Genomic DNA, 14,095 nt, shown 5'->3' on the forward strand with positions numbered 1-14,095 from the left:
ATTGCCATTTTGTTTTTAACTATGTCCTCTTTTTTCCCCTTTTCTTCTTCTTAAAGCAAGCCCATTAATATTTGTTATAGTACTGGTTTGGTGTTAACAAACTCCTATAGCTTTTTCTTGTCTGGGAAGCACCTTATTTCTCCTTCAGTTTTAAGTGATAGTCTTGCTGAATAAAATAACCTTGGTTGTAGGTCCTTGCTTTTCATCACCTTGAATATTTCATGCCAGTCCATTTTGGCTTAAAATATTTCTGTTGAGAAATGAGATGACACTAATTGGACCTCCCTTGTAGTTAACTAACTGCTTTTCTCTTGCGACTTTTCAGATTCTTACCTTGTCTTTAAGTTTTGCCATTTTAATTATGATATGTTTCAGTGTAGGCCTCTTTGGGTCCAAATCTTCTGGGACTCTGTGGTTCCTGGACTTATGTATGTTTTTCCTTCACCAGATTAGGGAAGTTTTTAGTCATTATTTATTCAAATAGGTTCTCCATCCCTTGCCTACTCTCTCCTTCTTGTGTTCACATGATATGAATATTGTTACACTTCATGTTGTTCCAAAGTTTTCTTAAGCTCTCCACATTTTTTTAAATTATTTTTTTGCTTTTTGCTGCTCTGCTTGGATATTTTTTCCTTCCTTGTCTTCTAAATCACTGATTTGGTCTTCTGCTTCATCTAACCTGTTTATTCCTTCCAGTTATTGTCTATTTCAGATATTTCATTCTTTATTGCTGACTGGCCTGTTTTTGTGGTTTCCGTGTATTTTTCATGCTGTTGAGTATCCTTATAATCATTACTCTAAACTCTATATCTGAATAATTGCTTTCATTTATTTATTCTTCTGGAGGATACCCTTATTCTTTCACTTGGATCCTTTTTCTTTGTCTTCCCATTTTGGCTGTGTCTTTGTATTTGCTTCTACATATTAGATAGATCTGCAAAGACTCTGGTGCAGACATATGTTGGATGCTGCCTATGACTGGCCCTGGGTAACCTTTTTGGAGCTATCAGCAATCCACAGCTTGAGGCTCCCTCTTCTGGCTTGGGTATGTGCAGAAAGGACCAGATTGGTCGCCAAAGCCAGTTTTTACCAGCGCTGGGCCCACTGGAGAGTCAGCTAAAGTCTTAGAGCTCCCAGAGATTTGCATTTGCTGTTAGGCTTAATCACTGATATAGCCTCCAGCTGTACTCAGCAATATGGTTTAAGCTCCACAGGGTAGAGCAAGAGGGATTCTTGTGGGTAGGACTATTGCTTTCCCTCAGGGTGATGGCACTTGGAGGGGAGTGCTCTTCACAAGAAAGACAGCTTCTACAGTATGGGGAATGACTGAGCACAGGGATCCTGACAGCTGTTCCTTCAGCTCTCTCCCCAGAGCCACCAGCACCAGACTCCTCATGCATCTCTAGTCCACTCTGCCCCCTCCTGTCAGATTCCAGGGTAAGTGGTGACAAATGAGATTTTGTGCATCAGCCCTCTAAGAGGCTCTCTGCATCTCCAGCATGTCTCCCTGGTACAAACCCCACTGTTTTCAAAGCCAGATGTTATTTGGTTTCCTTTGTGATGCTCTGTGCTGGAGATCCCTGCTTGGGTTTTAGACCATACACTTTTCAGGGGGAAGTCCCTCCAGAACATCAGCAGCAGCTGCTGCCTTCGAGGGCCCAGCCAGTCCTCTTGTGCCTCTTCTGCACTTCCTACCAGTCTCATTGTGGTGAAGTGGTTTCTTCTGTGTGTCCTTTGTTGTAAGGCTTCTCTCCAGCTAGTATTCAGTTGGTTCTTTGGGATGGTATTTCTTTAATTTAGTTGTAATTCCAGTTTGGTCCTGGGAGGACATCAGTGTAGCTTCCACTTACTCTTCTACCATCTTGGATCTCCTGTGTATCTGAAGAATCTCAAAACACTAATTAGAAAGCACATAAACATCCATGTTTTCATTGCAATATTATTTACAATTTCCGGGATAAGGAAGCAACCCAAGTATCCATTAGTAGGTGAGTGGATAAAACAACTATGAGACATTTACACAAGTGTAATAGTACTTGGCCATAAAAAAAGAAGAAAAATTTTACCCTTTGCAACAGCATTCGATGAACCTAGAGAAGATTATGCTAAGTGAAATAAATCAGTCAGAGGAAGACAATTATATAATTTCACTCATATGCAGGATCTAGTGAACAAACTGAACTAACAAGCAAAATCTCAGTGAGCAGGATGACGGGGTGGTGAGGTGGGAGTAAGGGGACATTACTAAATATATACTTCAGTTTTTTTTTTAATAAAATAAAATAGTTGTCACACCAAGTATAATCTTCAATGATTTGTAGTGAAGACCTATTAGAATCATCTACAAGACCTTTTCTAACTACATGCTTGCACGCCACGGAGGCCTGGAAAAGTCTTGGGCATGGGTAGAAATGCAGGCATGTGTGTGAATATCCAGGAAGGGGACATTATAGGCAGATAATGGAATCTCTCCATCACTGGTTCTGATAGACCCTTCCCTGTAGTACCTACTCCTGGATAAGAACCACTGGTGGATAAAAGGGATGTAAGGACAGAAGATGCTAAGGAAATACAGCGGTGAAAGAAGTGCTAACAAAGTTAAATAAAGGAAGCAGCTTTAACACTGATCCAGAGGAGGTCAGGACATTTTGCAAATGAAGGTATTATTGATAATCACTGAGGACAAAGTTTCAGTAGTTGGACAGCTGGGCTCAGGTGGGTTCAGAAGATGTTGGCGGAGACAACCGCTGCTTGGCTACCTGAATACTAGAGTTAGATTGGCTGCAACAAGGGTGTGCTGTGCTCTCTCTGGCAAAGTTCCCTAAAGCCTTCCTTCGTATTTGGTTAAGGTCCACTGATGTTCCCTCTCTCTCTTATAGTCCTTATAGCTGTCGCTTTAAGAATTACCTGGGGAATTTTCTTAAAGTACCCATTCCTAACTTCCTCCTCATCTCAGAACAAGTCAGGTTTTCTAGGAGTCACTACCTTTAAAAGTTTCCTAAGTGATTGTAATGAGCTTGGGCAGAAAACTGTTGATCACATAGCAGAGTGAGCACTTCTGTGACAGAAAATAAGGTTTATTCATCTTTGCGCCTCGCTCCCAGAGTTTTACTCATCCTGTGGTTCATGGTTAGCTCTCAGTAAATGTTTGTTGAATGAGTGAAAAATAAACGTGCTAACAACTGAGGAAATGTGGCTCAGGAACAAGGCAGTAGACTGGTGGGTAGTTGAATAAATGAACGCTTCCTTTCTTTATAATGAATAGGTACCAGGCCAGTTATTAAATACACTGCATCTATTTTATAATTCTGATTAGTGTGAAACTTTTCATGAGTTGGTCTAAGTCACATTATTGATATAAAGTATTAGACTATAAAATTAGGAGGGCTCTTCTCTGAGTTTATTTGAGTACACATACTGCCAGATGTAGCACAGTTAACTGTTTCACTGACCAATATATGTAAGAGAAATTATTGCATTCAGTATAAGAAATTTTTTCCATCAATTTAAAGTAGGTTTCAATTTTCAGAACATAAGCCATAACTCAATAAATTCTATTGTATTTAAAAGTTAATGCTGTGGCTGTTTAAAACATCCTACTTACAGGAATATTTATACTTCCTTATTATGGCTCTTTTAAAGCCACTGTAATAACTTACTTGACTCTTCAGCAGTGACCTTTTACCTCCTTCAGTAACAGCTGGAAATAGACATAAAATATTCTGCAAAAATAAAATAAGCTGGTAGTTACTAACATAATGCATCATCGTAACTTTTAATCCCAGACAGACATTGTTTATAGAGTTCTCCTAACCTAAGACCTGGTAACTGGTAGGTACCTCAACAAATAATAAATAACTCTCTTCTTTCTCCATATGTAGCTAATGCTGTACAAAGGGTTTAGAAAATCAAGTTTAATGTGATACCATTTAACATTCTAACACTAACTTTATTTTCCCACAGATGAAAAGAAGTAAAGAAGTGATAACTAAAAATTGTAATCAGGAAGAAAGAAATATTCTTCAGTGTTGGAAATGTAGAAAATGCATAGCAACTTCTGGTTGTTTCATGAAATATCTTGAGAACCAAGTGATTAAGGTAAGCGCTGCTAACTTGAATCTGGTTTCCTAGCACAGGAATCCCATGTGCATACCCACACACGCACACCTTTCCCTCCACACTGGATGCGGCTTTTACCTCATGTTACTTGACTCACTGGAAACGTTTCAAAGTGCTGTTCAGAAGGCATCCCGCCTTCCACACTTACAATTAATTTTGCCTGCAGTTGTTGCCATTAATATGACCTTAAAGTTTTAGGTGTAATATCACAGATATAAGTACAAGGTAATAGTTCATATTTTTATCTTTACCATGAGTGAACCTTAGTCATCACCACAAAATTAAATTAAATATTCTATTAAGAAATGGAAAACCTATTATGTTGTATTTTTTAGTATTCAATATGGGCCTAAAAGAGAAAGTTCAAATATAATTGAAAAGTCAATAGGAACATCTGAACAATATTCACATTTTTTAACTGGTTGTCTTGGTAAAAATAAATGTTTTTTAAACAACAAAAATAAAATCCCTAAACTTTCCTAAGAGCAGTATGAAGGAGGCAGTATCAAGGAGGTGCAAGCCAGACAGTATCCGTGGATCAATTTTACAGGGAATTCCGAAGTTATATAATCATCTATCACTGATGTCATCCCCTTCATTGAAAGACACTCAATTTTTGTTTGTTTTGTTTTGTTTTGCCTCAGCCACGTTTGATCATGGTTACTTCCACTCCACTCTAACATCTCATTTTCTGAGGCCATTTGTGTTTTCTGTAAAGTGTCTTTTTTTCTTGCATGTTTTTTAGTAGGTAGTTTTGTTTTTACATTCAGAAGTGCTTTATGTATTCTAAATGCTAATCCCTTGTTTTTTTTTAATATTGAAAAGAGCTTTTACCAATTTATATAACTTGTATTTCACTCTTTGTGGTCTTTTTTGGTGAAAAGAAGTTCATAATATACTAGAAAAGAACTTACTACTTGTGTCCTTTATGTTTTGTATTTTTTGTTTAAGAAAGTCTTCTATACCCTGATGGGAAGATATTTTTCTTTTCCTTCTGCTGAATATCAAAGTTGACATAGGCATGTTTCATGCTGAGTTGTCCTGAGCAGCAGGTTTATTTCTCATTTACCCTGATATTGAGATTATAGACCAGTTTTATGTACAGGTTCCCCCCTAGGGTCTCCCTAACCTGAGCAAACCCTGAACTTTTAAAAAATATATTTTATTAATTATGTCATTACAATTGTTCTTTTTCCCCCCTTCATTCCCCTCTACTCTGCACACCCCCTCCCCCACCATTCCCCCTTTAGTTTCTGACCACATGTCTCAAGTTCTTTAAATTCTATATTTCCCCTACTATTCTTCCCCTCCCCCCATCTATTTTCTACCTACCGTCTATGCTACTTATTTTCTGTACCTTCTCCCTCCTTTTCCCACTCCCCTGTTGCTAACCACTCCATGTGATCTTCATTTGTATGGTTCTGCTCCTGATCTAGCTGTCCTTTTAGTTTGCTTATGTTTTAGGTGTGGTTCTTAATAACTGTGAGTTGGCTGTCCTTTCACTGTTCATCTTTTTTATCTTCTTTTTCTTAGATAAGTCCTTTTAACATTTCATATAAGGGCTTAGTGATGATGAACTCCTTGAACTTGACCTTAGCTGAGAAGCACTTTATCTGCCCTTCCATTCTAAATGAACGCTTTGCTGGATAGATCAATCTTGGTTGTAAGTCTTTAGATTTCCTGACTTGGAATACCTCTTTCCAGCCCCTTCTTGCCTGTAAGGTCTCTTTTGAGAAATCTGCTGACAGTCTGATGGGAACTCCTTTGCAGGTGAATGTCCCCTTATCTCTTGCTGCTTCTAGGATTCTCTCCTTCATTTGAATCTTGGCTAATGTAATTCTGGTGTGCCTTGGTGTGTTCCTTCTTGGGTCCAACTTCTTTGGGACTCTCTGAGCTTCCTGGAAGTCTATTTCCTTTTCCAGATTGGGGAAATTCTCCTTTATTATTTGTTCAAATAAGTTTTCCACTCATGGCTGTTCCTCTTTCCCTTCTGGAACCCTATAATTTGGATGTTGGAGTGTTTAAAGATGTCCTGAAGGTTCCTAAGCCTGTCCTCATTTTTTTTTTGAATTCTTGTTTCTTCACCCTTTTCTGTTTAGTCATTTTTTTTCCTCCTCCTGGTCCACTCCTTTGATTTGAGTCCCAGTTTCCTTTCCATTACTATTGGTTTCCTGTACATTTCCCTTCATTTCAGTTAGTTTAGCCTCCATATGTTCCTCTAATTTGTGACTAAAATCAACCAGTTCTGTGAGCATCCTGATCACTAGTGTTTTGAACAATGCATCTGAAAGTTTGGCTATTTCTTCATCACTTAGAGTTATTGGCTCTGGGGCTCTGAGTTGTTTGTGAGCCATGTTTTGATCTGTTGGTGCCTGTTACGTATGAGGGGTGGAGCCTTAGGTGTTCACCAGGGCAGGGCCACCCAGGTCACATACAGCATCACAAACAAACCCTGGACTTTTTTCTCTCGCATTCCACTCCCTATGTACACATGAAATGGTTCTCAGAACAACACTGACGATCAGGAAGCTGGGGAAGAGCCTTCATAGCTGTTGGCTCCAGGACCATACTCCTTTGTCCCCCTCTGATGCGGGAATGTGAGAGTCACACACTCTGCCTCTCAGCCCCCACAGAACTAGGACCTGGACGTGGAATTACTGTAACTTCCTGTAGCATCACCAGGTTCCTCCGAAACCAAGTCTGTTGAAAGGAACAGCACAAATACAGTCACTGCTTCTGCGTTTATGGTATTGAGCAGGCGTATCAGCTTGGTGGAAGCTAGGCCACGTGTGGAACTTGAGCTGTAAGAAAGTCTGGGACATTTGAGCTTCAGTTTTCCAGCCACTGGCATGTAGTGAGGCATGTGACAGCAAATTTGGAATGGAATTTTGAAACAGTCTACTATGTTTACAGGGAAAAGGGAGATTCCTACAACACCTTCGAGTCTGAGATATGGGAAATGTAGGCAAGACCCAAAACCAAAATGAAATAACAACAAAAGCCCTAAAAACTTAAACATAAAATAACAGAAGTGGTCTCCATTCATGCTGTCTAGGGTCATGAGGAGAATGCTGTCCTCGATTTTAGGTTGTTAGTCAGTTTCGATATATTTTTGGGCATATCAAGTTTACGTGGCTTACAAAACATTCAACTAGAGATTTTGGGGAGGCTGCTGATTCTTTGGGCATGGAGTTCAACACAGATCTGCATTACATGGGAGGCGTCACATGGAAGTGGTGAGTGAAGCTGTGAGCACAGGTGAGATAGCAGACATCGTGTGAATGACGTGAGAAAGAAGAGGGCTGAGGAATATTTAAAGGAAGAAAGAAGCTCACTGGATGTGGGGGGAAGGTAAGTCCAAGTAGTAGAATACAGCGTTATGAAAATCAAGGGACAAGTGACTTCCTGAAGGAGGTATCGGTTAGTGGAATTCATCGCTGTAAGTGAGAAGTAGAAGACCAGACACTGCCTTCAATTGTATGTTACACACTGTGCAGTTCTAGAGGGTTCCAGTCTGTGAAAGGTGCCCCAGATTTGTGCAGAGCTGGCTGGCATACTAATGGCCATATGTGGACACCCTGCATGAGAACCAAAAGTGTGCCAAAGTTTTAGCAAAAAGATAGATCATTGCTTGATGTTCACTGTAGTGTGAGAGCTGTAGGAGCAGATACCAGATTCCAGTGAGCTGAGGAAAATGGAAACTGGGGGATCGCCCAACGCTTACTATAAAGCATTATAGTTATTTGGGTTATGAGTCTTTCCATAGTGAGGCTATGAAATGTTTCATCTTTATAACATTATTACAAATACAGTGATGGCCATAAATATGACACAGGAATGTTGAATTGTTATGGATTATATATTTCCTCCTTCACCTTTCTGAGTATTTTGCTCATTTTCTCTCTAGTTTTATTATACCGGTGGTACCTTTCCTTCAATAGCTATAATATTGAAATAACTTATACTTTTATTTCTTATTACCTTTTAAATACTTTATGTGCCTTTTTCTGAGTGTCAGCATATATTTATTCCATACTTAGTCTTACCACTGCTGGGGTCTAAACTGTGACCCCAGTTAAAGATCTTTAAGTAAAAGATCTTTTTCTGTCCTCCTTGTGAATGCACATGTTGAAGTCTTAACCACCAGTGTGACTGTGTGTGGAGATAGGTCTCCAGGGGGTAGTTAAGGTTAAACAGTTAAGGTTAAACAAAGTAGTAAGAATGGGACCCCATTTTGTAAGAGGCTGTGGCCCCTTATCACATGTCTCTGTCTCCCCACTCCCTCCCTCCCAAGTGAGGACATTGCAGTCTGCAGTCTAAGAAGAAGGCTCTCACCAGAACCCGAACCTGCTGGCACTTTGACCTCAGACTTTGTGCCTTCAGAATTGTGAGGAATGTTTGTCTATTGCTTAAGCCACCCAGTCTACGGTATTTTGCTATGGCAGACCAAGCAGACTAAGGTCCTCCAACAGGCACTGGAAATTCGAAGAACAGAAGAGAGATATTCTGTCCTTGTGAAACTTTCAGGAGAGTGGTCAATCATAAATACTAAATTTTAGCTGTTTAGGTGGCACACATGGAAAGTATAGGGAGCCATAAGCATAGGATATAGGCAGAGGGTTGGCCCTAGTTGTGAGTGAGAGGCTCTTCTGAGGAAGTGAGCTGTGTGGAGAGAAGGGGGGAGTGGCGAGGGTGGCAGAGCAGGGAGAACGGTCTAAGCCTGGGGATCAGTATGTTCAAAGGCCCTGTGTTGGAGAGAACGTGGTGTTTCCACAGAATTAGAAGAGTTCCATGACTGGAGTTCAGTGATTAAGGGGGAGTTTGGCGAGATTTAAGGCCAGAAAGGTGAGTATTGGTTAGATCATTTGTTGTGTAATAAACCAAATTAAGGACTTTGATCTGGGAAGTCATTGAAAAGGAGTGACATAATCACTGAATTCTAAAAATATCATTTTGGCTATTTTGTGAAGACTGAATTAGAAAGGTAGCAAGAATGGGTGCAGGGAGACTGGCCTTAAGTGAGGCTTTCAGTTTTTTCCATTCGTTCCGTTTTAAGTAAAAAGTTTTCACCTTTGAATTACCTTCTCAAAGTACAAATGGAAAAGCCAAAGTACAAATGGAAAAGTCTAACAGAATTTGGTTCCTTCACGTTTGTAATACTTTAAACATTTAATTAATAATGTTATTCTAAATGTTAATTTTTGTTACCTGATCTTTTTCTGTAGAATTTATAACTACAATAGTTAAATAATATACTTGGTTACTGTTAATGAAAAAGGGGATGTTATTGCTAACATTGGAAATACTGTGTTCAGTAGGTCCTGGCTATTGTGGCTCAGTGGAAATACTGTGTTAAACATCTTTCAAAACATTATATAATAGCATTGGCCAGGTGGCTCAGTTGGTTGGAGCATCATCCAGTACACCAAAAGGTTGTGGGTTCAATTCCCAGTCAGGGTACATACGTAGGTAGCCAGTTTGATCCCTGATTGGGACACTATAGGAAGCAACCCAATGTTTCTCTCTTATCAGTGTCTCTCTCTCCCTCTCCTCCTTCTCCCTTCCTCTCTTTCTAAAATCAATAAGCATTTCACTTAGCATAATGTTTTCCAGGTCCATCCATCCACACTGTTACAAAGGGTAAAATAAACCCGTCAGAAAAATAACAAGTATCATATGATTTCATTCACTGTGGATCTAAAACAAACTGAACTAACAAGAAAAATAGAGACACACACAGATAGAGAGCAGGCTGACAGTTCTGCGGGATTAAGGGAGTTGTTGGGGAGTGGAGGGATGGAACAAAAAAGAGAAGGGACTCGTAAGCACTAGCTGGTGTGGCTCAGTGGATTGAGCACCAGCCTGTGAATCAAAGGGTTGCTGCTTTGATTCCTAGTCAGGGCACATGCCTGGGTTGCAGGTTGCAGGCCAGGTCCCCAGTTGGAGGTGCATGAGAGGCAACCACACATTGATATTTCTCTTCCATCTTTCTCCTTCCCTTCTCCTCTGTCTAAAAATAAAATCTTAAAAAAAAAAAAAAAAAAAAAAAAAAAAAGAAAAGGGACTCATGGACCTGGATAGCAGTGTGGTGATTGATGGGTAGGGAGTGGGTGGAGGTGGGTATAAGAGAGATAAATGGTAATGAAAAATATACAGTAAAAAATCAAATATTGCCCACACCAGTGTGGCTCAGTTGGTTGGGTGTCATCTCACAAAGGGAAAGGTCATTGGTTCAGTTCCCAGCCAGGGCACATGTCTGGATCACAGGTTGGGTTTCCAGTCGGGGTGGGTATGGGAGGCAGCCAATTGATGTTTCACTCCTTCTCTTTCTCCATCCCTTTCCTCTCTCTAAAAAATAAATAAATAAAATCTTTTAAAAAATGAAATTAAAAAAGGAAAAATAAATTAAAGTTCAGATGGTTACAAAATAAAATCAATAAGCATATCCTTAGGTGAGGATTTAAAAAACATTGGATTATATCATTAACTGATAAAAATATAGTATACAAGATTTGTAGTTTTAAAATTAAGTGAAGTTCTGGTACATAGCAACTGAAAACATTCTCCACCCTTCAAGAAAAAATACAAAATAACAATGCATTAGCTCCACCTGCTGTTTGAACAAGTTATTTCATTTACAAAATATTTTATCAACATTTTTCTGACAACATTAAGTAAAATTGTTAGTTACTTTCTCTTTCATTCCTCCTCACCCAATGTGATAAATTTGAAATGTAAAAATCTGTCTAGTAGGATTTTTAAAATCCTAATAATATAATTTTTTTTAATTTTAGTTTAATTTTTCCCAAGGAGATAACATGTTGTGCCTATACTGTAAAAGCTTTAAATTCTTCTAATTAAGTTGCTTCCAGTTTAATCATGTGTCTTAAAATACACTGTTAGAACTTGCTTTATCATGTATTTATGTGATTTTTAAAAATTAAGTGACTATAGACTTATAAACTTAATAGTTCATGTGCTTCATTTTACCTATAAAAGTATATTGGAAATAAATAACGTGAATATCACGTATATTTTTCCAGGGCTTTGTGTTGGTAAATGCAGGTGACGTAGTTGGCAGTCTCAGTCATCATTTACTTGAAGTTGCTGTGTTTAGCCTGGTGTCTTTACTTGCCACGTCTGTTTTCAAAAAAGGAAACAAAATGCTAGCCACTCTTCACCCAGCCTTTTGTGCTGCTCTCACCTGTATTAATTGCTATAACTTGATTTTTTTGTTGGCATGTAAACATGCGTTGACACTTAACTATTCAGAGAAAAATGTATGCTTGCTTTATATTAATAGTTCCCAAATGAAGGAGATCAGGTTGTGAGTCACATATTAGAATCAACTGTGAAATGTTTTCTAAACCAACATTTTTCTGTGTAAGTTAGCATGAGGTCTGTCCAGAAAGTATCCATGTAATATGAAAAATAAAAACATTTATTAAAGAAGATATAAGATATAAGAAACATCGTGCATAGGACAATGATACCTCAGTCCCCGTCAAAGTAGGACCTTGGGACCTCACGCATTTCTCCCAGTTGCCATCAGCTACCTTGTCATATGTTCCTGAATCTTACTGACAGTCTGAAATCTCTTCTCTTTCAAAGGTGATATTAGTTTGGGAAAAAAGCCAGAAGTCACAGGGCACCAAATCTGGGCTGTAGGGGGACTGAGTCACCTTGGTGATTTGATGTTTTGCAAAAAATATTTTGCATTAGATGTGATGCATGAGCAGATATATTGTTGTGATAAAGCTGCCAATCACCAGTTACCCATAGCTACGACCTTCTGAATCTTTGAAATAGTTTCTGCAGAGGAATGTTCAAGCTTAATGCAAAATTCAATACAGATTTGGTGCTCTACTTGCTTATTTTGAATGCAATGGTCTCACAGTACACATGTTCACTCAAAAGTGTCTGCCGCCCCCACTGACTAGTACAGTGAAGTCATCATTTTTCACACATGCACATACCAGTCCACTGCCCTTGGCAACCACATTACATCTATGTCACACAAATTGTTCTTGTTATATTAACAATGGCTGGACTTTTTCCAGACAGACCTTGTATGTTACTTTATTCTTGGTTAATTTAAGTATAAATTATGCCCCAGCATTTTGTTTGTTTGTTTTGTTTTGTTTTGTAAGCTTAGGGAAGAATAGTAGTATTATACCTTAAAACCTACTTGGAGTAACAATGTAAGAAAGTTGATTGCCCTAAATATGATAAATTTTATAATTTATTTGGAATAGGAAGCTTAGTGACTGAGGATATAAGCTCTAAAGCCAGACTGCCTGGGTGGAAATCCTTGTTTTGCTGCTTACTATGTGACCTTGGACAAGTTACATAAAAGTTACTTAATTTTCCTTGTTTTTTTCTTACATGTAAAACAGTAAAATCCGTAAACAGTACCTGGTCATAGTAATAATGGTACAATACAAGTGTTTGTTACCTACTAAAATAGGAATAATTACATTGTAAAACTTCTTTCACCTGCCTAGTGATGCGGACACCCGCCCACAGTGTCCGGATCATTGTGGATGAAATGAGACATTCACATGGACCACCAAGTCCGGTGGAGGAAAAGGGACAGCATGGCTTTTCTCTCAAGGGGAGCAAAAGCCGTGGTCCTTGCCATGACCAGCCTTTATTGGGTTTCTCGGCACATTACATGATGGTCCCCATTTACTATGCACAGGTTCGAATTAGGTGGTTACCTTTTACAGAAAATAAAAGAGAGGATGTCAGGGATATTTGCAAATGAAAAGGGCAAAAGCGATTGAACTGGTTACACTCATCCTTGAAAGGTTTAGTGTGGATTATAGGAAGATATTTTGCAATAAATGTTTGCCACAAATCCAGGTGAGGGAGTTTTTAGCAAAAAGCAAGACTCAAAGCAGCCTAGGCACATTACAGGCCTGGTCCCCCACAGAAGATCCTGTCCATGGGCGTGGGTCCTGCGCATCTCCAAGTGGGAACTGAGCCTACACCATGCAGAACAGTCTCTGGCATCTTCCCCCTTGTTTTTAGTTAGGACCGCTATAGATCCCACAAAGCTTGCTACTTCCTGGTCTCCCACATGGCCCTGGGAAAATAATTTGCAAATACATCAAAGTACATAGAGCATTATTATAATCAGTAAACAGCCAGTGGTTCCAAAGACCTACCTTCTCAGATTAAGCCCATCAAGCACTGTCAGGCAGTAATGATGAAATAGATAACATTCAAAGAACTCTGAGGGCCTATTTTGAGTCAGGGTCAGATTGCAAAAAGGCCATAAAATTTGGGGGAAACAAACTCATTTCAGGCTTGGACTCTTATTATTTAAATTGAGGGTATTAGCAAAGTAGGTTTCATAGGATTTTATGCTTTCTTTCTTAGGCCTGATTGCCCCGGGGAACCTACCCTTTCCAGCACAGGGCCACACCCACCTCTGGCATTGATTCAGACTTAGGTTGAGCAGGAAGTAAGGCAGCCAAGAGATTAGGAGACTTCTTGCAGACAGAAAGAGGACTCGGGCTATGTCAGAGCTGAGGGGCGATGAGGGTCCATTACCCTCTTTTTCTAAAACCCCTCAAGTCCTTCCCTAAGGGCCTCCATGTGATCATGCCTCTTAGGTCACCCCTCCCTTGAGGGATCTTACTCATCATTGGCTAACCGACCAACCATTGGAGGCCAGGCAGGGTGAAGTGGCAAGTAAAGTGGGCAGGCAAGTAAAGTGGGCAGAGGTGGTGCTCCTGCCAGGAGGATAAGCTTTGTCTCCTCAGTGGCTCAGGTCCTCGTAGTAGAACAGACCCAGATGAAGCAGGTCCCTTGGGCTCTTAGCCTTAGCCATGGGGGGTTACAGCTTCTGAAACCGGGCAGGGCAGTTCCCAACATCTAATCTCCCCCTTTTTTCTATTGTAAATGCAATTGTAGCTGTTAAGCCTATGAAACCTACTATTTGCTGTTCCTGAATTCGATCTCAAGAAAA

The 14,095-nt window shown here is 39.6% G+C and overlaps 1 protein-coding gene across 4 annotated transcripts in view; it reads left to right on the plus strand.

Moving 5' to 3' along the window:
* Nucleotides 1–14,095, plus strand: part of RNF180 (ring finger protein 180) — a 159,343-nt gene that overhangs the window by 28,758 nt on the left and 116,490 nt on the right. For all 4 annotated transcript variants that reach the window (XM_037150814.2, XM_037150816.2, XM_037150815.2 and 1 more), the window contains one exon: nucleotides 3,964–4,098. In XM_037150814.2, the coding sequence (XP_037006709.2) occupies nucleotides 3,964–4,098 (135 nt within the window). The remainder of the gene's footprint in view (nucleotides 1–3,963; nucleotides 4,099–14,095) is intronic.

This window comes from Artibeus jamaicensis, unplaced genomic scaffold, assembly GCF_021234435.1.
Source record: "Artibeus jamaicensis isolate MK-2021 breed Jamaican fruit bat unplaced genomic scaffold, CSHL_Jam_final scaffold_369, whole genome shotgun sequence".
Classification (NCBI taxonomy): Eukaryota; Metazoa; Chordata; class Mammalia; order Chiroptera; family Phyllostomidae; genus Artibeus; species Artibeus jamaicensis.